We start from the raw sequence: 23,479 nt of genomic DNA on the forward strand, positions 1-23,479 counted from the left end.
TGTCATGTTTGTTTTATCCCTAACACAGCTTGATTTTACACACAATTCAATTTCATTTATATAGCGCCAATTCATGATACATGTCATCGCAAGGCACTTTACAAAGTCAAATTCAATCAAATTATACAGATTAGTCAAAAAGTTTCCTATCTAGGGAAACACAGTAGATTGCATCAAGCAGCGTTCATTCCTCCCGGAAGAGCGTAGAGCCACAGTGGACAGTCGTCTGCATTGTCCATGTAGACGCAGCGACTTAAAAAGGTATTTTCTCCCTTGAAGATTTGTGACTTCAGTGTTCCAGGTTGTCGTCCTATCATTTGAATATTCTACAAAAATAATCTGAATAATAACAAAATGCAGTTTAGCAATTACTTAGCCCAGTATAAAGGCTTCTTCATTTCAGATCTGTGGACTCTGAGGTCTTCCAGAGTCACCATGGATCTCTCAGCTGGTTTTCTGATCAACACTCTAATTGCATGGAGTTTGGGTTTCCATGGATGGAAACGTCTTGGTAGGTTTGTAGTTGCTTGGGATGCTTTTCACAATCCAACATTGGTTTAAACTTTTCTTCAACTTTATGCTTGTCTATATATGTGTTATTTGCTCCATCCATCCATCCAGATGTTGTTTCTACCACCTCATCCATGCAAAGTTTAGGGGGCTGGTCTCTAGCGGTCGTTGGGATACATTCTGCCACGGTCATCTGTTATTACAGGGCAGCAGAGACACAGGACAAACAACCATGCATGCTTACACTGTTACCTAGGGGCAAGTTTAGAGTAACCAATCAACCTAAAAGCAATGTTTTAGGAGTATTGAAGGAAGGCAGAATAACCAGAGAGAACCCATGCATGTATTAGGAAAACATGCAACTCCACGCTGACAGAGCCCAGGCCAGGATTCGAACAGAGGACCCACCGTACAGCCAGGATTAGTAATTCCCTCTATTAGTTTCTACCAAATGTCTGAACCCTTTACGGAACAGCAGTAGCTAGACTGAGATTAAGTTACACATGGGTGGACTCTTTTTATTGATTAGGTGACTTCTGAAGGCAGTTGGTTCACTGGATTTTCGGGATTTTATTCATGGCTCATGGAGTATATGGGTCAGAATACACATGCACACTACATTTCTTTTAATTTTGCTTTTGTAAGTAATTTTGTAAAAAAAACATGCACCTTTTCGCCTCTACCTTACAATTTGTGCGACTCACGTTGAAGCTTACACAGGTTGAAGTTTACGGGTTATACATGCAAAGTGTGAAAAACCTCAACGGCCGCTGATCACCAGCTCTTTACTCAAGTTCCATGGGTTTTGAGTCAATCTTTATAAAACAAGGTTGTTCACTGAAGCGGCTAGATGTTAACCGTTTAGGTACCAAAATGAATGAAGTTGAGACTTACACTTGGAGGACACATCATTGACCTAATACTTTTAAGACCAAATAACAATTATAATGTCCCTATTTAGCTACAGGTCTGGTACATACCGTTGGGTTTCAACAGCGTTAACTGGTAATGGGTCCTCTTCTTTGTCATGTGCCTGCAGAGCCAACACACCAAGCACATGTAAATGACTTGTTTATCTTCTTAAAAACTCACTCACTGGTGGAAATAATATACAGAAGCATTATGTTTAAAAGCAGAGATAAACCCTAGAGTTTCCCCAATTTAAGAAATGACAAAAATCTGTTAGTGATGTACCTGAAATGTGTGTGGTGTGGATGTGGATCTGTTCCTTAGGAAACCGGTTGGCTCTCGCTGGTCCAACAGACTCTCTGCAGATGCAGATTTCCCCTGAGGTGGGCCTTGACTCTCCCTCGGTCTGGAAGGGTTTTGGTGGCCAGGATAGTGGCCTGAGCAGGACTGTGCAGAGAAAAACTGGGCATACCTGTTTTGGGAAATTTAAACAGTATTTCATACAGCTGAAGAGTACCAAGGTTAAAAAAGTCAAGCTTTTCCACTGTGTAATTTCCTTTGGTACCTGATGGAGCTAGTTGAGGAATCGAGAATGCGGCCAGCGGAGTGGGGTCTGTGGTGTTTCTTCTTCGTGGGTTTCTCCTGATTCCCTGATTGTGGGCGAGGACTCCAGTCAAACGGTTTCTCGCCAAGAGAATGCCTCTGTCTGGGCGGAGTCGGTAAGTGAGGTGTCGGGAGCTGCGGCTCAGCCACGTTCTGGCCCGTCTTTCGTTCTATGTATTCCATGAGGGCCTGATGCTGTAGATGCTTCAGGGTCGTCTTTGACGCGCTTGAGACAGACAGAGCTCGCCCTCTTGACTCAAACATCCTCCTCCGTGCTGCAACCAGTCCCTGCTCCGCTTGCTGCATCCCCTCCTCTCCCTCACACTCGGCCGCAAACAATCCCTCGCTTTCGTTTCCAAAGGAGCGGGAGGGCGAGTGGCTGGATGTGCCACCGATCAAGTTCAGTTTCTCTGGCTCAGAGAAACACATCTTTTTCTGCTCTTGGGTCAGTCTCTTTCTGCCTCCGATGCGTGCCACCTGGGGCTGGGCCACATTCGCCAACCTCCCGTTTTGCTTCTCCGCTGATTTGTCGATTTCCTTTTGATTGTCCCAGGCCTCTTTTATGCTGCCCTTCTCCGTGTCCTCGGATGTCAACGAAGGAGTGAGTGTGTCTGTGGATATCTCAGAGTCCTGTGATGAGGAGAACGAGTGAATGGCTACTGGCCTACATTCAGAGTTCTGCGTCAAACTGTGTGGCCAAGGCAGCTGCAGGTCCCTCCTCTTAAACGACGTCTCTCTCAACACTTTGCACTGGGCGTCCTTTAGTTTCTCTTTGTAGTACTTCTTAAAACAATCATCTAAAGTGCCACATGCCACGGACGGAGCCTCTCCCCTCGGGTTCTGGCAAGTGTCACCTTGTGCTGGTCTCTCTGTATCACCTACTGCTACATCCCCCTGGACGGATTTTTTGAAGCTTGCCTCCTTTCTTCCGCCGAATCCAGGATCCACCTTGGGTTGGAAAACTGTTCGACTAGCTCCGGTGAGGTGATACAGCAGCGGCGTGGTCTCTTTGCTTATCCTCTCGCTAGCAACGTCCTCCAAAGGCTGCCGCTTCCCTCGGTTTGCAGGATCTTCTATCTTGCTGTAGCTCGGCGACTCGTTGCTCGTCACCAAATTGACCTCGCCTCGACGAGCGGCTGAATGCGGGGGGCTCTGTCCGTCCGGTCCGCAGTAGAATATCGGGTTGCTTGCGGTGTGGCGGCCGATCTCACGACTTTCTTCCACGGTGTTCAAAAAGTGGGGCGGTCTGTGATTCTCCTGGTCCATGCCCTTGAACATCAGGTCCATTTCCTGATCCACTGAAATGAAAACCTCCTCGTCTTCTGGAATTGTACCACTGGAAGAGTGGGGACTCTCCTGGGGAGGTCGGAAAAAATTATCCATAGTGCTGTGAGACCGCTGTTTGTCTCGGTGACGGTGGGACTCTAAGGCAGCGGAGACCTCCCTTGCAGCCTCTGTACCGCTTACGGTTGCAGAGTGGGTCCGCATACCAGAGTCGGATGGCTTGTACACCCCTGTGACAAAGTAAAACTGGCCCTTGTGTTTAATGCTGCTGCTGAGAAAACTCTGGCTGCTGTTCCTGGGGCTGGCGGGTCGCTGCGGCTCTGGACCACCACGCCATTCCTGAGCTGAGTGTGCCCTTTTGCGCTCACTTCGAAAAGGACTACTCGATTTGGTCAGATGGTCTCCATTAAAGTCACTGCTGCTAGAAGGCCGTTTGGGCGTCAGGTGTTCCGGCTGGTTTTTGCCTTGAGGAGGTGATCTGCTTGGGGCGTTTGCTGACCTGTGCGGCTCAGAGGCAGCACCGTTGTCCACGGTGGAAGGGTTTTCTGGGTTCACCCTTGTCTGGTTGTGAAGCTGGAGGTGCAACCGGTAGCTTGGTGGATGCTGGGCCTGCTGCATCTCGTGAGGGCCTCTCCATACTGAGTACACTGGCTCAGAACTCAAGCTTGAGCTGCCTTTATCCTGGATCTCAGTCCTTGGAGCATTTAGACTCTGAGAATGTGGTTGGCCAGGGGGTTTGAGCTGCTGTGGAGGTTGTTGGGGCAGAGGCTTAAATTCGGTACCATGAAGGTGAACCCCGCTGTTCTCCAAGTTTTTAGTGGCTATAAAACTATCAAGGCGTGCTGGGACTGGGGGAGCATGGCCAGCAGCTGGAGCATTTTGGGACGGAGTCCTCGAATGTGCCTCCTTTTTGGGGTGTGCAGTGTTGTTGAAGTGCAAACTCTTGCTGCCATTGTGGCTATGGTAGTTCACTTCTGTGTTATTGCGATACTGCTGTGAGATGGCTTCGACAGAGCGGTAGAGCTGATCCATAGTCTTTGAGTCAGACTGCAGAAACTGGGTGGGATGGTAGATAGACTTCACGTATTTAAGGTCAGCATAGTGGCTGAAGGAGCTAGACTGTAGGTCATCAGGGAGGAACGGAGACGGGTAGTCTGGGGCTGTGGACCCACCAGAGAAGGAGCTGTAAGCAGAATCTCCTTTACCGTGCTGGTGGTGGGCTAAATGGTCAACTATGCTGCTGTTGGACTTGGCTGGCGAAAGCCGGCTTACAGACAGGCTAAGAGGATGCAGGTCCACGTTGCTCATTCTCTCAAAGTGCAAGTTGTAAGAATCCATGAAGGCCTGGGGCAACTGGCAGGAAGGGAAAGGCCGGGCTTGTAGATCATACGTATGTGAATGTGCAATGATGCATGTGTCCGTCTTGCAGGGGGGAAAACTGGGGGGAGTTCCACCCAGTCGTTTCTCAAACTTTTCTCAAATTAGGTCATGTTGCTGACTCGGTTAAGTTAAAGCCTCTTGAAGCAGTCTGCTCCTGGTGGAGAGAACATAAAACACAGCACAGACAGTGTTATTAGTCCAAAATCCTAACTCAGGAGTCAGTTTCAGACATGCATGGGTAAAACAACAGACCAGGGGGTGGAATTATTTGACAAAATATGGGCTCTCAAACCGCAACAGGAAGACTCTTTCGTTCGTGTTAGATCAGCTGGGCACAATATATGGGCTAGTTACAGTTATTAAGGTTTAGCGCCTTTAACAGACAATGGGCTGAACAGAAAACCAATAAAACAACAATTAAAATCAACTACTAATAAAAAAATGATAAAATGACAGTAAAAAAACAATAAAATAAACATTCAGCAAAAGGCCTGACTGGTTACCACAGTTTACTGAGGTTTCTGTCTTTTTCTCTTGCTATACAACAAATTCCATTTAAAGAGATGCCAGAAACGGTGGCTGTCATTTTTCCCAGCTGAATGGAGCATACCCCCCACTTGATGCGCACTGGTCAGCTGGCTGAAAGACAGTAGCTATACTCACACTGCTGTTTTTAGCAGAAGGAGAAATATTTACTCATTTAGATCATGTCATACGTTTGTGTTTTAAAATAACTGTATTAATACTGTGAAACTGGGGTCATTTTTTACTCCAAGTTATCAAACTGTGAGAATCTCATACTGTCCGAGGCCTGATATTTCAAACAAAGGCACTATTTTTTGTGTAATATATACTTTGTTCTTATTTTAACCTCATTAGCACATGACAAGGCGAGGTGGATTTCTCTTGTTTTCCCAAAGTATATGTGTTTGCATATTTGAGTCTTCAGAGCCGATCCGAGGATCAGAAGGGTTAACCACCTGCTGAAGGAGGCTGTTTAGCATCAATAAAGCCTCTCACTCTCATTAAGGGCTCTGAGGTTGGCGGTGCACATTGCAGCCCACTCGAGGAAAAAAAAATGTCAGGAATCTCACATGAAATATTTGGGGATTAGTCATGTGACAGATGTAATACAGCGATGTGGCACGCACAAACTGTCCTGAACCTGTTCCGTTTTCAAGAGATACTAAAGTGTTGCTTTTTAAATCTTCTTTGTTAAACATTTTGATTAAAATGTATTTGAGAAAATACTGATATGCAACGTGAATATTTCTGACCACGCGCTGCTCACCACCTGTTTCAGTCACTGGCTGAACTCTGTAGCACCTTACTAGTGAACCTTTACAGAAACCAATCTTCCTCAGTTTAAAAAGGGCAATTCACATGTTTCATATCAAAACTCATTTATACATTTACAGATTAAAAATTAGAAAGTTTTTATTCACTGAGGTGCAAATTTAGAACAAATTTAATACAACGATGGATAGTTAGTTGTAGTAGCTAATGTGCAAATGCATGCACCAGCTGCAATTCACACACAGATAAATCTCCCATAAATGACATTGGTAAAAAAAAGGAAATCTTTAATAAAAAAAAAATTAAAACCAAAGTTGTCAAAGCAGCTGTTTATCTACTAATAAGACAAGATTCAAGGATTTAAGGAACAAATTGTTACTGAATCCTTACAGTGGAAACTACTGCATCACTTCTACACACACCACCTTTATTTAATCTGGAACAAGTGATCTTGAAGCAGCAAACTAAAAGTTGTCCTGTTATTGTGTACATCATGCTAAAAAGCTACTTGTGTTTAAAAAAATAACTGTTTATTTAATGAGTTGGTAATACATTAAGCAAATTTATACCACAAGATTTCCAAAGAACCTGGGAGCGTTGTTGGTACTGAAATGAGCTCCAGCAAGCTAATGATAGGTTTAAGACTCTAATAACAGGACTCTCTCATGACCAGCATGCCTTACTATGACTTTGCCATTTGAACCCTCTAAGCTTGATGCTTCTCAAGCATGTAAAAAAGTAAATGTTGCTGGTAAAACAAAGACGCACCAACCAGTTATCACACAGTGACTTAGCAGAATCAATATTATATTAGTCATGGAAACAAGACATCTCGTTCCCATCCGGTATCAGTTGAATTAGGGCTGTTTCCCCCTGGCTTATGATAATTAAATGTTTTCCCAGTTATGCATGAACTAAACCGATGACTGAAAACTATTCGTCTGTTTCAAGAGCAGGATTTTCTCAAAGGTCTGCCAAGTCAAGGGAGTTTGAAAACGTGCAAATGTGACGCAAGGTGGTCAAGTTTGCTTACACACAAAACCCACCTCCTGAGGGTCTCCCAATGGGAAAACTTAAAGGGAAGTGAGTGAATTTATGAAGAGGCTTCTGATCTGCAGGGTCTCTGAGTGTAGTTTCCAGCCCTCCTCTCTCCTCTGAGAACACAGAGAGGCTACCAAACAGAGGAGCGCTCAAGTGGAAGTGATGGAGGGGACAGGCAGTGACAAAATGTACAGAGGGGAGCAAAGCGGGGGGAGGGAGGGGGAGGCAAAGGGTGACTGGCTCCGGCAGACAAATACTCTCACACGCAAACCACAACAAGAGACAGGAGAAGTGAACAATGACAGCAAGAAAGCAGAGATAAGTTGGGAAACTGGATGGGCGGACGCAAACACCCGAGACGTACCGGGAGCTGCTTTGATATCAACAGTTTGAGGAGCGGATTTAAAAAGTCTGCGAACAACAGGCGGCTATGAAAGATGGGAACAAGTAATGAAAACTCACCAAGGTTCGAGTCTAAGTCACTGACCTTTCCGAGCCCCATCTGAAAAGGAACGATTTCTTGTTTGTTTTTTTGTTTATCCCTAGATGCAGACGATCCGAATTATCTCCGTATTTCTTCTAAAATACGACCGGAGCAAGTTACCAGGAGAGGCAAGTGCGAGAGGGAAGACTTCTAAGTGGGTCCCTTTCTCCCCCCACAGAGACCTGAGGCTGCCTAGTGGGAGCCCCTGATTGGCCAGCCGATGACGTCCGGCTCTCCGGTGCACAATGAGCGCAGCAGAGGGAATATTTCACTGCTGCGGATAGCTGCTAGCGCTGCCGGCTGCCCGAACAACGGAGGGAGAAAGGGGTGAAAAAAAAAAAAAAAGAGAGGCCTCGCATTCCAGGCTGGCTTCAAAGACGGAGCAGAGCCGGGGCACCATTTATTCCCAAGGCCCTGAGCCTGGCGCATGGAGACCAGCCAAGGCAGGAGAGAGCACAGAGAAAGGGAGGAGGGGGATAGCGGCGCAGGGGGGCGTGGGTGTATGGGTGACCTACCAGCCTCCACCCCACAGAGGGAGAAAAAAAAAAAAAGTCATAAGACTAGCTAGCCCCCACAAGTACCCCGGTCTTTCCCTTTCCCCTTGGTTTGGTTGCTTTAGTAGTATAATGTAATAACAGTTACGTTTTGATATCTTGATAAGATATACAAAATCTGAATATCAGCTATGTATTGATGCTCCAGCTCAAGAGATGAGATGATACACCATACTGGGTTCACAAGAATGAGCGTTTGTTTTATATATATTTAGGGGAAAACTAAGGACATAGAACTCAAAATAGAGTAAATGTTTAAAAACTGAAAAACTGTGTTTTTAAATCTGTGTCACATAAATCATCCCAGGTTTTACGTGTCAATATGTTGCCTTTTTTTTTTGTTTTTCTTGTTTAGTCCTAAGGTGGTTCAAATACCAACAAAGGCAAAGAAAAATGCCTGGAAAAATCCCAGTTTGAGTGTTGGATCCCAACACATTTTTATTTTAAGAATCTACTTTTCCAAAGTTCAATAGTTTAACACAAAATTTCACAAAGGATTTAGAAGTTATTTCTACAGAAGTCATGCTTTAATACTGTACAGAATATGCACACATGTGTATGGATGGATCTTTTGGAACATTTGGATCATTTGGAGCAAACTGATGGAGTAACGTTTGAAATAAAAGTATTTTCTATCCTCCAGTTTACAAACTTCTAAATCTGAAAGACAGTCAAGTGTTTTAAATACCCTTTGTGCGGACGATGATTATCTAGTTCAGGTTTGACCAATTCAGCTATTTCAAATCTTAAACTAAGGATGATCGAATGCAGTCCTTCAAACTAAACAACTCAAGAACGACCTTCTTTCTTCGTTAACAATAAAAGCGTCAAAAAATTGATACAACAGGGTGCCACGCATAATCGGTCACCTTTGATATCCCATAATAACCGCCGGACAAAGTCACATTCTGATAGTAATTGCACAGTTCGTCCCATGACAAAGGGAAATGTGACAAGAAATATTGTGCCATTTTAATGTCACAAAACTGTGATGGACTGCCGACCTGTCCAGGTGGTAGCCCGCCTCTCGCCCAATGATTGCTAGAGATAGGCATCAGCCCCCCATGACCCTGCACAGATAAGTGGATATAGATGATGGACGGATGAATAGATAATGTCACAGAATCTCCTCATGGTCCTCCTTTGTCATATTTAAAGATACTTGCTGCACTTTATCTCAGAAACCCTTTAAATTACTCATGCTATATTGCCTGCGTTCCTAGCCTCCTTCTGACTTCCGACTTATCTGAAACAAAGCAGCTAGTCTCTCAAATGTCGTGGATTACTGCTACGCAAAGCTAATACATCCCGTAAACCACAGCCTCCAAACTGGACACTGTTTGGTCTGTTACGAGGCTCAAACCCACTCCGGATAACAATGTGAGCTTTCTGAACTCCTGCGTGTTGGTGCGGTGATCAACAACAACCCTTGTTGCCGTCGCTGTTGTTTGCTATTGAAGCTGGCAGCCCTGGTGCTCAGCTATGCAGAGGTTTTGTTGCTGTTAGGACGGTGTCAACAACCAGCTCCATTCAGGTCCCGCCGGTGGCTCGCTCCAGCATAATGCCCGTCTATGAGGGCTGAATGTATGTGGAAGAAAGAGCGAGGAGAAAGAAGCAACTGCGAGACGAAGACTGGGCGGGTGTGCGCAGCCACAGAGACGGGCTAAGTGATACGTCACGGTTGCACGGAGGACAGAAATTCAAGGACAACAATTCATTCTGGGCGCGAGACAAGAAAATACGCGATGCTAGGTCCATGAAAATGAGATGAGATTTTAATCAATATTCTTAATAAAAACTAGGAATTCCCCTTTGTTTTTGTTTTTTTGTTTTTTTCACAAATAAATAATTTTACACAGATTCACATTGTTTTAATTTGTGTCTTTTCGGCATGCAGTTCGGCTTTTATGATTCAAAAGATATTCGTATTTATTCCCGGTTAAAAAAAACCCCTGATATAGCACTTTAGTTTACATTTTCAATTTTGAGCAGCGATGTGCATGAGAGGTTCAGCATTGTGCCAAAAAAACCTTTTAATAATACATTTCTGTGAGGTGTTTTTTTTACTAGGTAAGGAAATGGTTTACTGAATCATAAAACATTTTTTTAGGATTTGTAAGCAGAGTAAAATGCAGCAACCTCCACAAATATTGAAACAGCTTCTATAGACTTAAATAAATATTTTGTATTGCAGTAGTAACACCACAAACTAAAATCCTAACTAGCAAAACTTGCAAATCTTTTTTTTTCTTTTTTTTTTTACATCACTGGTGCCACAACTAGTGGCGTCCCTAAACATTCGCCTACGATAACTATTAAGTATTAAGGAATTGTTCATTAGTAATCCATGACTTTCTGATTCCCAGCTAGATGTATAAATATGATGTAACACAGAAACTAATTTCTCACAGCCACTCCTCAAAATGGGAAAGACATGAGAACATGGTGTTTAAATAAGGCAGATGTGTGCTGATCATCAGAATCCAGGGAATGCCCGCAAGAAAAGAGCTACACGCCTAAACTAGCCCACATCTAGAGTCAGAACAATCGTTAACATTCATAAAATGACTGGAAATGTGACAAATCAGGCAGGATGAGGATCCAAATTTCTCTTGCCACCAGACACAGCAAGGAGGATGATATGGGAAGTCGCATGGTCCTCAGAGATCGGGGACTGCAACAAAAATACTGGCATCTAGAAATCTTTTCCAAAGTCAACTTCATTTGACTTTAGTGCCAACTTTAGCACTGGTAACCAATCAGGGTGTATGGCATTTTTGATCTTTCAGTGCATAAATTACTTGTCTCTTCAGTCACCCTTTATCTTTTTAAACGGGACAAAAACATTTTGCCACACACAAAGCCTGATTTATTATGCAGCCAAATAATAGGACACCAACAACAACTGGATATGGTTTAGTGAGACAGAGCTCTTCTAGATGGGAAATATTGAGAGGTTCTAATGTCATAAGATCTACATAATGCCAAGAAACATTTCAAGAAACTAATTTAATTACAGAAGAGTATATTCACCTGAATGAAATGATGCAAAATGATAGAAAAGAAAAAAGAGACAAAGTTGTTCCAGGGAGGGAGGAACATAATCAAAATAAATGATTAGTTTCAGCCTCAACCTTAACCATGGCATCAAATCTCTGGGTGTCAGAAAACGTAAGTAAAGAAAAGGTTTTGGGTCCACAAGTTGTATTCGCAAAAGAAAACTTCTGGCCTGTTTACCACTGTTAAATCTTATCTGGAGGATGGGCTGATATTCCTTTTGGATGGACTAAAAGGACCACATAATCAGCATATGATCCAGGCAAGACAGAGGAAGTAGACAAAAGAAACCGACTGACGGTAAAGCTAAATTTATATACCTGCTCACAGTTTCTGTGTCAGGAAATATATAGACGCTGGGACAAGGTGATCTCCTCTTTCAGCACAGAACAATCACTGTGACAAAGCTCCACCACAGCAAACAAAATGTTTCCCTTTGAACAGAAGCCGAGCATTGAAGAAGTTTACATCCCTGCGGGCAGACAAGTGGCTGATCTCACAAGGTTTTACTTATTAAAACAAAAAGACATAGAACAGCCACTTCAAACTAAATTAATACCCGGCTACGGCATTACTTCTGACATCAAGCTTCCAACAGGCCAGAAAAGCCTTCATTCCTGTTGTCCCCGATCAGACAGAAAGTAAGAGGAAGCCGGTTAGAAAAGCAGGAAGTTGTTTGACGTTGGCCACTTACGGAGCAGAGCCTCTGGCAGCGGTGGAAAAAGGAAAAAGGCCCCGACACCTGCAGAAGCTTTCCCTCCGATCTCAATGTCAACACTGAAAATAATGGATTCCATTATGTCTGCAACACATATGCTGCCGAGAGAAACCATGGCTGCCTGTTGCTGGGCAGTGCTCACATCAGCGTCTAAAACCTCTAGCTGACCAAGACGAGCTGTCACAGTCTAATAAGCTCTGCATTCCTGCCCCGATCTGGCCCAAATAGCAACAGAGACCTTTACTCCACTTTGTTTAGAGGCTGCATGTAGCCCAACCAAATCATATGTTTGCAGAGCCATGGGTAATATCAGCGCATTTAACAGCGACAGCCATTTTCTGTCTTTGAAGTGATGGAAAGTGTTAACGGCGCAGGTTACGTAACATCACAAGCAGGATATGCAGCGGGGTCATAAAGAGGGCAATAATACCGTTTTTTTTTTTTGTTTTTTTTTCTGTATCATCTTTGGTAAACCATTAACCGGGATCTGCATTTTCCTTTCCTGAGAAATGAGCACAAGCACTCGGTGAATGACAAACTTATTACATTCATCCGGCCTCTGCGAACACAATTACTTTTGTATTAAGGACCCCCCGGGGCTTTGCAACAAGATCCGACCCCAGCGAGTTTAACTGGATACTGCAGGAATTCCTCGCCACTGGAATAGCTCACAGCTGCGGGACATTTGGTTTTATTTGTACGTAGGTGTGTATTTTACGTGAGGCTGCATACCTTTTGGAGTAAAATTCTTTTAACATATCTTACTCATCAAAAGGTGACCTGGACATTTAACACACTTAACCCCCAAGGCTCGTGTTTCAAAATCATTGCACCTTACACCTTAATGTGGTGAATTCAGTTATTTAGAGCAAACATGTCATATTGACAACAAATCAGAGATGCCCCATTCAATGGGCAGAAATCTGATTTAGCCAATTTTACGTTGACAGGCACTTACAGCTGGTCCAAGACTGAAAAACCTGTTTTTTTTCTCCCCCTTTAAATCCCAGTGCATCAAAACCAAGAATTTTTCTTTTCTTGTTTGTAAATGTACCAAACAGCTTTGATGAACAATTTCAGTAAAAAAAAAAAAAAAAGTAAATAAAAAGGTTAAGAGACACGTGATATGATGGCCAATACTGATTCTGACATAGGAAATAGCCTGGTTGTGGCACGCATACGAAAAATGCATTGGACAAAGAAGAGCCAGAGCAAGGAGAAACCCGTCCCTGTGGGATGCCCGGGAGACAGCAAGCATAATACCAGCTGACCCACTTTCTGCTTTAAAACGGGAAAGTCTCCATGGTTGGGAAAAAGTTTTCCCTTTTGGAGAAACAAACCCTTCTGTTATTTGTTTGCTCCAAGTGATTGCCTTTGTCCAGCCTTCATCTATCGGCTGTCCCTGAAGACACCTTCGTCTGAGAAACAAACAAGGACAATATTTTGAATTTTTGACTCTTCATTCAACATTTGGGGTCAAAATTAGTTTATGTTTGTTTTTTCCATCTTTATTTTCAGTCTAGGAATAACTCTCTGAGTTAAATGAATACTTTTATGTCCTTATGTCAAAGCAAAATACAATTTTGAACGCCTAGGGAAAAATCCATTTAAACTTTATAACAGAAAACATTCTTATTTATCTTATCCAATTAGCTCAACAAGGCTCTACTTAATCTAAAATGACAACATTTACACTGAAACCACATTTAATTATGAAGAAGCCAAAGTGATAACTGTAGAACATGCAAAGATATGCAGTAAAGTGTTGTTTTTTTGGGGGTGTTCTTACATTTAAAACTTGTCTGGTTTATTGTTTTGCCAGAGAGTTGTAGCTTAAATGGTTTACGATGAAACCTCGTTCAGCGGAAATGCTGCGAGACGTCTAACCGAGCAACGTGTATATGTGAGAGAGCTGCAGCGCTTAGCTCACTGCCAGGCTTCAGTGACCATCGCTGCCTTGCTACATAATCAGCTGTGCTCAGATCAGCGTAGAGAAACTCGCCCATAGGGGCCCCTGTGTGTGCTCACACTGTGACAGCAGTGACTAAGTGACTTTACAAGATCTACACAAGGCGCTCCATACAAGAGAAGTTCCAACTGATTAAAAGACCATTTGTATCAATCACAGATTAATCCTACGGTACTTTTTAAAGTCCTAAACAAAGACCATTGTTACCATAAAACAGAATCTAGTAACAACCTACAGATAAACACTATATATAGCATGGTAGTATTAGCCAAAACTGTTAGCATGTTGGCTAACAGAATAGGAATTATCCTTTTTTGTTGCTCGTTTGGGGACATTAAAGTGGGTCACCATCAACACCTTGTTTCCCAGAGAAGTACGGCTATTTTGAAATCAGATTTATTTTTTCACTTCCACAATTGTCCCTGACAAAAAACTGTGATAACCTTGTTAGACGATTTCAAAATACCACCCAATAAAGGCTAGAAAACAAAAAAAGCTGCTATCTTTGGGTGCCGAGCGATCAGACTGACAAACTCTGTCAGCAGGCCAAACACCCGACACTTTATGGCAACATGGCAACCCGCGCGTTATCTCGGAAAAGTCTGGGTGCTTTGCAGAAGCACATGGAAAGGAATGTGCTGGATAAGCAGCCGGTGGCAGGTAGAGCAGGCAGGCGACGCGCAGGTTTTCATAATCAGCACACAGGCCTCCATTTGACTGGTAAAAACCAAATATGTAAATATTAGTCAAAGATTAAAACTTTCACATACCTGTGTTTGCTGTTTACCTGACGCATACAGACTTTGGCCAGTTAGCAGCTCCACAATGCCACCACTCTGTTGGACAACTTATTCTTACATCCAGTCCCTTACACATGTCTTCATTAACCCCGGACAACTTAGTTTGTTACATGAAAACCAAGAATCTGTATTTTATCAGAGTTTTTATTTAACAGACCAAGAAAACCTATCTTTTCCTTTCTAAATTAATATCTGGAAAAGTGTGGATGCTTTCAGTGCCCCCCAGGTCTGCACCACCCACACCAAGTCAAATTCCTTGTAAGTGCAAACCTACTTGGCAATAAACTTGATTCTGATTCTGACCTTGCAGAACCATCCTTCAATGCAATCACAGCTGGAAGTCTTTGGAGTTTGCGTCTACCGGCCTTGCAGGTCCAGAGACTGAAATCTTACCCACTCGTCTTTGCAGAATAGACAAAGCTCAACCAAACTGGACGGAGACCAGCAAAGAGCGCACAGTTCCAGGTCCTCACACAGACTCTCAACCAATTGAACATGACTGTTCTTTGATCTAAATCATTCCCTTGCCGCTCTGATGCATGTTTTGGGTCCACACACAGCGTTTTGCATGTAAGCACAGGTCTTTTTCCCCCCCTTCTTCCACATCCTGGCTGTGCCCCCTGCATGGCTCGTGAGGGGTGGGTTTCTGCAGCTCCTCCAGAGCTACCATGGGCGTCTTGCTCTCCTCGTGAGGCCGGCCGGTTTAGGTGGACAGCCACGACCTCTGTTACTTTACATCTTCTTCGTTTTATTTTGCTTGTATTGGATACTACCCGATACAGATCCCCGTACAATGCTCTCACCACTCATCGGTGACCACGTCTCCCGATAAGAGAACAATGAGTGGGAGTCTTCCGAGTGGAACAAAGATTTGCATGCAACACAAACCCAGGCATATGAAGTCACAGCTTTAAATATGAGCGAACAATACGCACATCCAGCTTCAAAGCTATCAGAGAGTATTGTTGGTCTGAATCAACCCCCCCCCCGGACACATATTTGAATATAGCCAAGTTTTGTTTGGTCATCAAATGGTTCTCCTCCCACATCCCGAATGGAAAAGTAAGCCCATCTTGAAGCTGTTACATCATCAGCACAAAGATTTAGATTCAATATCTCTTACATAAGGACATTACATATTTAATCCCAAAGGGAGAACAATATGCAAGGGAAGAGGTGCCAACCTAATAACGTGCCGCAGGCGATTGTGGCAGATGCCTAAGCACCAATTATGAACGCATGACTTGCAACTGTAAGCGACCTGGCCTTGATTAAAGCCCTCCAGGAAAACATTTTCACTATGGAGACTCGAGCTAAGCCGAACACAAGCGCAAAAACCTTAGCCTTCTTTCTTTGCATAGAAACAAATTTCAAGTCTCGACATCAACACCACCCTTTTTTTCCCTTTGAGACGCAACATTATTTCCTTTTGTAATCGGCGGACCTGGGTGGGCGTGGGCTGAATTCAGGTGACAGAAATTTAGATTTGCAGAATGACATGTGGAGGCCCGGGCCAATCACAGTCCTTGCACGCTCCTCTTGCTCCTCTGGGCCGGTCTAATATCAATCAGGCAATTATGGCGAGAGGACGAACAGTTGTTGAATAGAGAAACGGCACACGTCAGATCCCAAGGTTAAAGTGGCAGGTGTTTGGACTTAATGTGAGGTTAGAACGCCTGTAAGGTGTCGGTAAAACCCTGCAGAACTACAGGTCAGCCTCTGAAACATCCCAAACAGTAAATAAGTGCTAAAAGGAGAATTTAAAAAAATAAAAAAATAAAGGTGATTTAAACATTTATATCAGAATAAATACCAGCGCTAAAAGATGATAAGGAGCAATCAGAAACTCTGGAAAAAATAAAAATAAAAAATCACAGTTCTCTACTATGGTGCGATATAACAGTCATGACTCTAAGATGTCCTTGTACTTTTAGAAAGTATGAAGAGGACAGCGCAGGTATACAACACGCGGCCCTGTAGGGCAGCAGCCTCGGGACAACAAGGAAATGTTTGCTCAGTGTTGCATGGAAGATTTGCATTGCAAACCAACCCACCAGGCACACAGAGCCACAGTGTGGGAGCTAACAATTGACGTTCACATTTCCCACACCCCACTGGCACGGCTGACAGGGAAGTCGGCAACAGACCGGAGGACGGGCGTGTCGGATGTTTTGATCAGAGGCTGCTTGGCCGCTGTGACGGTCCCAGCGAGCTCGATAAATTCAGAACATGAGCCACAAACAAGCTAATCTCCGATTTGATTTAGCATTTATTCACATAGAGAACAAATGACCCACATCTCTAGAACTTTTTGCTCTTTTTTTTAATATACATTTTATGGATGTATACAATAGATCCAAATGAACTTGTGGTGACTATTTCTACTGATTTAAAAATATGAATAGATCGACCGACGGATGAACAAAAATGGCATTCATTAGATAAGTAAAAAGCAAATACTCTGATATAAGATCAACACCAAATAAGTGTCTTTTATTCATCTAAATCAAATCCTCTAACCTCTCTGAGCCCGTTTCTTTCTTATCTCCGCTGTCTCCCACTCATTCCTCTGAGAAGGATCAGTTGCTTGAGGTCAGAGGAGTACCGAGGGCTTTCTTAAAGCTGGAAATCTGATCTAAGTTTCTACAGTGCGTAAAAAGATGCTGCAGCACATCTGCTTTTGTAGTTGTAAAACACCACTGCAGTTTTAGAGCGATGGTTGTAAAGCGAGGCACATGTGGTCTTTTACTCTTTAAAGCGTAACGTGAGATGGGGAAAAATGCAGAGCAATTAAAATAAAAATGTGGCTTGAAAAAATCTCGCAATGTCTCCGATTTCAAACTTTTTAAATGCCTGAACGTTTTTCGAACTTTCTCCGTTGAATGAGAATACAGGCCACTTTAAGAATAACATCAGAATCTAAAATTAAAGAATTGGAAAATTACATTTATCCTACGACCTACTTTCTTCAGCTTAGTCATATATTTGAAGGGAATTATTAACAGTCTTGGAACCGGGGCCGAAATGATTTCATTATTAAAAAAAAAAAAAAAAAAAAAAAAAAGAGACCATGTCTGTTCCAGATGGTGCTTTTTTTCCTCCGCCCAAAGAACTGGCTAAAACAAAAAGGACCTCATGGTCAAAAATGTATCCTTTATCCTGCACAAAGATTTATAGTAAAATAGTAAGAGAACAACTACTTTATCTAGAATAATCCCATTCCTTCTCATTGTGCAGCAAGCTTTCAACAGATTTGCTTTTCCTATTCATCCCACCCCTATCTGGGTCATCTTATCGAACAGACGTCAGAGAAAGAACAAATGCGTGTCTAATGGGGCAGTAATTGCCTAGAACCACCCACAACTTTTATTAGAACTCTGCTGGGGTCTGATGAAATGACACCTAAATTACCCGGTGCTACGTCTTAATAGTCCTGCTTTTGAAACTAATACAGTAACCTAATAACAGCGATAATCGCTCTCAGGAGTCAAGTGATTTCTAATCCTCATTGTGCAGCACCTCATCTGCCACCGTGGTTAATTCTGGGGGACCTGATCACAATAGGGTCATTTTTACTGCTGCCAGGGGAGGTTTTTCCATCTCTTTGCAGAGGAGGAGGAGGAGGGGCATTATTGGTGTTGTTGGTGGGTGGGTGTTGTAAAACAATTAATCAAAAGATTAAACGCAGCTAGAAAACAGAGCATTGCAACCTGGACTTTGCAACTTGGGAGAAAAAAAACAAGGGTGTTGGTTTCAGGTGTGTAGACCCTGGCGCGACCGACTCCTGGCTTTGTGTTCTATTCAGCACTTTTGTCTTTTGTGTCTCAAACAAACCTTTGAAGCAGTTGCATCTTCAATTACTTTGGCTAATATTATAAAAACAGATGATTACCTAAAAGGAGCATAGCGTAAGTTCCAGGATGTTTGCAGACGTCTGCCCCCTCTGGCGACAAGTTGAAATGACAGCAGTGTTGTGCAAGTGCAAGGGAGAAGAGGCAAAGCATCTGCTGCCGGACTACATAGGTCTTTTGTTTAGAGCCGTGATGTTTTCCGAGAAAGAAGAGTAAAAAAGTTGTGAATATTGATATTAGTCCGTGTTCTCTCGCTAATGCATCGATTACGACAGACTAATTTCACACGTCGGGCAATTGTAGGGCATGTACGAGCAAGAAAATAAATAATATTAAACTTCTAAACTTGCACTATGCACCTTTAACAATTACAGAAAAAAAATATTGGATTTATAAAAGGGCTGGAGCTAGAAAGTTCTCGTTATTTTTGGGTGAAAAACAATAAAGTCGTTTACTATAATTTAAAATAGTGAAACATTACAATACATGAATAATAAGCAACAAATACTTAAAGCTGTAATTTTACTGTTATTGTAACAACTGACCCAGAGCCAAGCTTGCACAGCTCAGACTGGCACATTCAGGCATGTAGCCTTTACTTTCAGCCGTGTCAGACAGCCGTAAATGCCATTTTTTATTACCCCGACATCACAGCCTTAATAATGAGTCTGCTGCTGGCTCATGTCACCTTTTCATTGGGCCTGTGAAACCTGAGAGGATCCGCTAACAGACATGATGTATTAGTGTGCAAACACATGTGAACGCCATATATTGCTTGTCTCTTTCCATAAAGTGTGTATGAGACCCGTATTTAAAAAAAGTATAAAGTAAAAAAATAGATTCATCTTCAGAGTCCATGCAAAGGTAGATCAAAAATTTATCATACAAGTTAATAGCGCTTGCTAGACTTGTTTTTTTTTTTATTATATCATATTTCATTTAATTTTTTTTTTTTTGCATGAACAGCTCTGCTTCAGGAAACATGAAACAAAACCAACTAACAAACGGTGAAGTGAAAATGTCATTGCTTGGTATAATGGAAATAAGTCAGATCAAACCTATTATTGCAATGATGTACACAGCTCAAAAAATAAAGTGAGAAACACTTAAACAACAAAATGTAAATCCAAGTCAATCGCACTTCTGTGAAATCAAACTGTCCACTTAAGAAGCAACGCTGATTGACAATCAATTTCAGCTGCTGTTGTGTAAATGGAATAGACAACAGGTGGAAACTAGAGGCAATTAGGCAGACTCCCGCAATAAAGGAGTGGTTCTGCAGGTGGTGACCACAGACCACTTCTCAGTTCCTCTGCTTTCTGGCTGATGTTTTGGTCACTTTTGAATGCTGGCGGTGTTTTCACTCTAGTGGTAGCATGAGACGGAGTCTACAACCCACACAAGTGGCTCATGTAGTGCAGCTCATCCAGGATGGCGCATCAGTACTAGCTGTGGCAAGAAGGTTTGCTGTGTCTGTCAGCGTAGTGTCCAGAGAATGGAAGCGCTACCAGGAGACAGGCCAGTACATTAGGAGACGTGGAGGAGCCCGTAGGAGGGCAACAACCCCGCAGGACGGCTACCTCCGCCTTTGTGCAAGGAGGAACAGGAGGAGCACTGCCAGAGCCCTGCAGGATGACCTCCAGCAGGCCACAGATGTGCATGTGTCTGCTCAAAGGATCAGAAACAGACTCCATGAGGGTGGTATGAGGGCCTGATGTCCTCAGGTGGGGGTTATGCTTACAGCCCAACACCGTGCAGGATGTTTGGCGCTTGCCAGAGAACACCTAGATTGGCAAGTTTTCCACCGGTGCCATGTGCTCTTCACAGAGCCGTGGTGGAGAACGTTCTGATGCCTACAACATCCTCCAGCATAGGGCCGAACGATTTTGGAAAATAATTTAATTGCGATTTTTTTTTTTTTTTTCTTTTCTTAATATTGCGATTTAATGCGATTTTTTTTTTTCCCAGTTTAATTTATCATGTCTTTTTAAACATATACAAACAACGAATCATTTTGTTTCCTCGCTGTGCAGATTAGTTGCTAAAAGACCCGCAGCGTCTAAACTCGGAGCAGAAATGATTGCGTTCTGCCTACGATATATTTCAACCAAAATTGCAATTTTGACTTTTCTCTGCATTAACCACAAGCAACAAAAATGGCGTCTAAATAAAGATGTTTGTAAACAAGGACTATTTAAAACAAGAACTTTTAATGTTTCTATTAATCAGAATATTATTCAAGAGGACAGCTTTTAGTTGATTTGGACATCAATCCTTGTTGAACATAAAGTCCAACCAACAAGTAAGTCTATGTATTAAACTGATTGACCAGTCCTTATGATTATATAAACTCTAAAACAAGTAATAAAATTAGATTATCTCACTGCTGCAACTGTCTTCCCTTCCATGTGGAGGCAAACCCACTTTAAACATTTTACTAACACCTAATGGACGCGTCTAATTCCCTAATTGTTACATAACCAAAAATTGCAAACTGTGCGATTTGGAAATTGCGTTTTTTTAAATCGCGATTATATTGAAAATGCCATTAATTGTTCAGCCCTACGAGTCCAGCATGACCGGTTTGGCAGTGGGTCAGTAATGGTGTGGGGTGGCATTTCTTTGGGGGGCTGCACAGCCCTCCATGTGCTCACCGGAGGTAGTCTGACTGCCATTAGGTACAGAGATGAGATCCTCAGACTCATTGTGAGACCATATGCTGGTGCTCTTGGCTCTGGGTTCCTCCTAATGCAAGACAACGCTAGATCTCATGTAGCTGTAGTGTCAGCAGTTCCTGCAAGACGAAGGCACTGATGATATGAACCGGCACGCCCGTTCCTCAGACCTGAATCCAGTTGAGCACATCTGGGACATCATGTCTGGCTCCATCCACCAAAGCCACATTGCACCACAGACTGTCCAGGTCTGGGAGGAGATCCCTCAGGAAACCATCCGGCACCTCATCAGGAGCATGCCCAGGCGTTGTAGGGAGGTCATACAGGCACGTGGAGGACACACACACACTTTTGAGCCTCATTCTGACTTGTTTAAAGGACATAACATCAAAGTTGGATCTGCCTGTATTAAGTTTTTCCACTTTAACTTTGACTGTGGCTCCAAATCCATACCTGCAAGGGTTAATAAATTTGATTTCCATTGATAATTTCAGTGTGATTTTTGTCGGCAGCACATTCAACTATGTAAATGACAGTTTTTAATAAGAATATTTCATACATTGAGATCTAGGATGTGTTATTTTAGTGTTCCCTTTATTTATTTTTTTGAGCAGTGTATAAGTACAGGTTATTTTCCTTCATTACATTTTACTAAGCTTAAAAAAACAGTTAAAGTTTCAAAACCGCTCTACTGCTTAAAGAAGGAATGGTATAATGATAGATAGTCGTGGTGTGGAAAATAAAGTGGCACTGTGTTAAAGTTATGTTCATGCGCCACACAATATATCTAATAGGAAACAGACTAGACGGTGGCAGATAGCCTGACTAATCAAACAACTCATGGAAGGTTGTTATATATCTGTTCGCCTATGCAGAGTAAAAAAATATTTTTTATTAGTTAAACTCAAAAATAAATCTTAATTTTACATATTAGTTCTACATTGTTGCTTAAGTCTATGCATAAGAATAGAAATAATATATAAATGTAATAGAAAACATTTTTACAACTGTTGTAATTCATGTTATTTTTACAGAAGAAAGACAAGCAGCGTTGCTTATTTAAAATGAAAGCAGTTGTATTTTGCCCTTGTTAAATTTTGGTATCTTTTTTTTTTTTTAAAGTGTAACATTTCTATTCCTCTTTATGAAACCACAAGAATCTTAAACCTGCCCATTGCCCTGGACCTGTTTTGTTCATTTCCTGTTTCTGAACCAATCACCAGTCATCCGCACATTAAGTGTAGCTGAAGAACAGGAAAAGAAAAACAAGAAAGTGTGCTAGTTAATAAACCTGAAAAAGGTTTTTCTGTGTGTGTAAAGCTGTGTTCTGCATGCCAGCGTTGGATGGGATTATTTTCTAAACACACATATGACTGCAGCAAGGCTCTTTGAAATGAAGGGGTTTTTTTTGTATCTCAGTTTGTTGCATCAGCAAAAATCTCTACTGACAAAGGGCATTGCTTTTTGACATTTATAACAAGCCCAAAGTATTCAAATTTGAAACATAATTCTGATAAGCACCGTCTTTTTTTTTTCTCCACATCAGCACCTGGATGTCATGTGCTAGCAGCACAACAATGCCGTGAAAATGCACCAGCCTATCAGCCAATCACTGCATTGCTTTTTAAGACGGGGGTGGGGTTGTTTTCCCAGCTCACCTGACCAGAAAATTTTAAATAAATCTAAATCCATGTCTGCTATCACAGTTTTAGATTCCTAACATTAAAATAAACTCATAATAACTGTCTTTGAGTTTAGAATATTTCATTATTTCTGTCAAATATGCTCATGCAATATTAATATATCAAAGATAGTAGAGCACTTTTCTCACAATCCAGTGTTTTACACATTAAAGCAGACAAAGTAGAAATGGTCAAAAAGGGTAAAGAACTAATCTAATCATAATTAAACAAACAGAAAAGATGAAAAATCTCAAACGCACAAAATAAAAATGTCAAGAAAAAGAAATATTTTTGATTGGAATCAAGCCTAAGAATGTTAAACTTGTTGCATAATATAAATAAATGAAAAACGTAATAAAAGTATAAAAACTTAGCAAAACGTTTTTGTTTTTTTTTTAACTATGGATCACTCAAACACTCCTAAACCTTTACGTGTTATACGATCCTGCCAAAACTACAATGGGGGTCTTAAAAAGTCTCACAATAGGGTAGGAGGGACCTTGTCAGGAAACCATGGTCGGTATTGACACATAACCAAACCCAACAGCCAAAAGGGGCTCTAGTATCATCCAGCAATAACCACTGGCAGCTATTTTTCCCCCTTTCTTTGCGTCTCTTATTCTTGTTTCGTATATACGGCTTAAAGAGGCCTTTCTGCTGGTTTGA

General features: G+C 42.2%; 1 protein-coding gene across 5 annotated transcripts in view; it reads right to left on the bottom strand.

Moving 5' to 3' along the window:
- Positions 1 to 23,479, bottom strand: part of shroom1 (shroom family member 1) — a 41,759-nt gene that overhangs the window by 14,399 nt on the left and 3,881 nt on the right. For 3 of the 5 annotated variants that reach the window (XM_036142881.1, XM_036142880.1, XM_021323416.2), the window contains exons 1-4: positions 7,486 to 7,570; positions 1,985 to 4,840; positions 1,705 to 1,891; positions 1,491 to 1,543 (exon numbers count right to left, since the gene is read on the bottom strand). In XM_036142881.1, the coding sequence (XP_035998774.1) occupies positions 1,491 to 1,543; positions 1,705 to 1,891; positions 1,985 to 4,644 (2,900 nt within the window). In that variant the 5' untranslated portion in view covers positions 4,645 to 4,840; positions 7,486 to 7,570. Of the gene's footprint in view, positions 1 to 1,490; positions 1,544 to 1,704; positions 1,892 to 1,984; positions 4,841 to 7,485; positions 7,599 to 23,479 lie in introns of those variants that run through there. The other 2 variants (XM_036142879.1, XM_012876189.3) reach the window with 2 other exon arrangements.

This window comes from Fundulus heteroclitus, chromosome 11 (assembly GCF_011125445.2).
Source record: "Fundulus heteroclitus isolate FHET01 chromosome 11, MU-UCD_Fhet_4.1, whole genome shotgun sequence".
NCBI lineage: Eukaryota > Metazoa > Chordata > Actinopteri > Cyprinodontiformes > Fundulidae > Fundulus > Fundulus heteroclitus.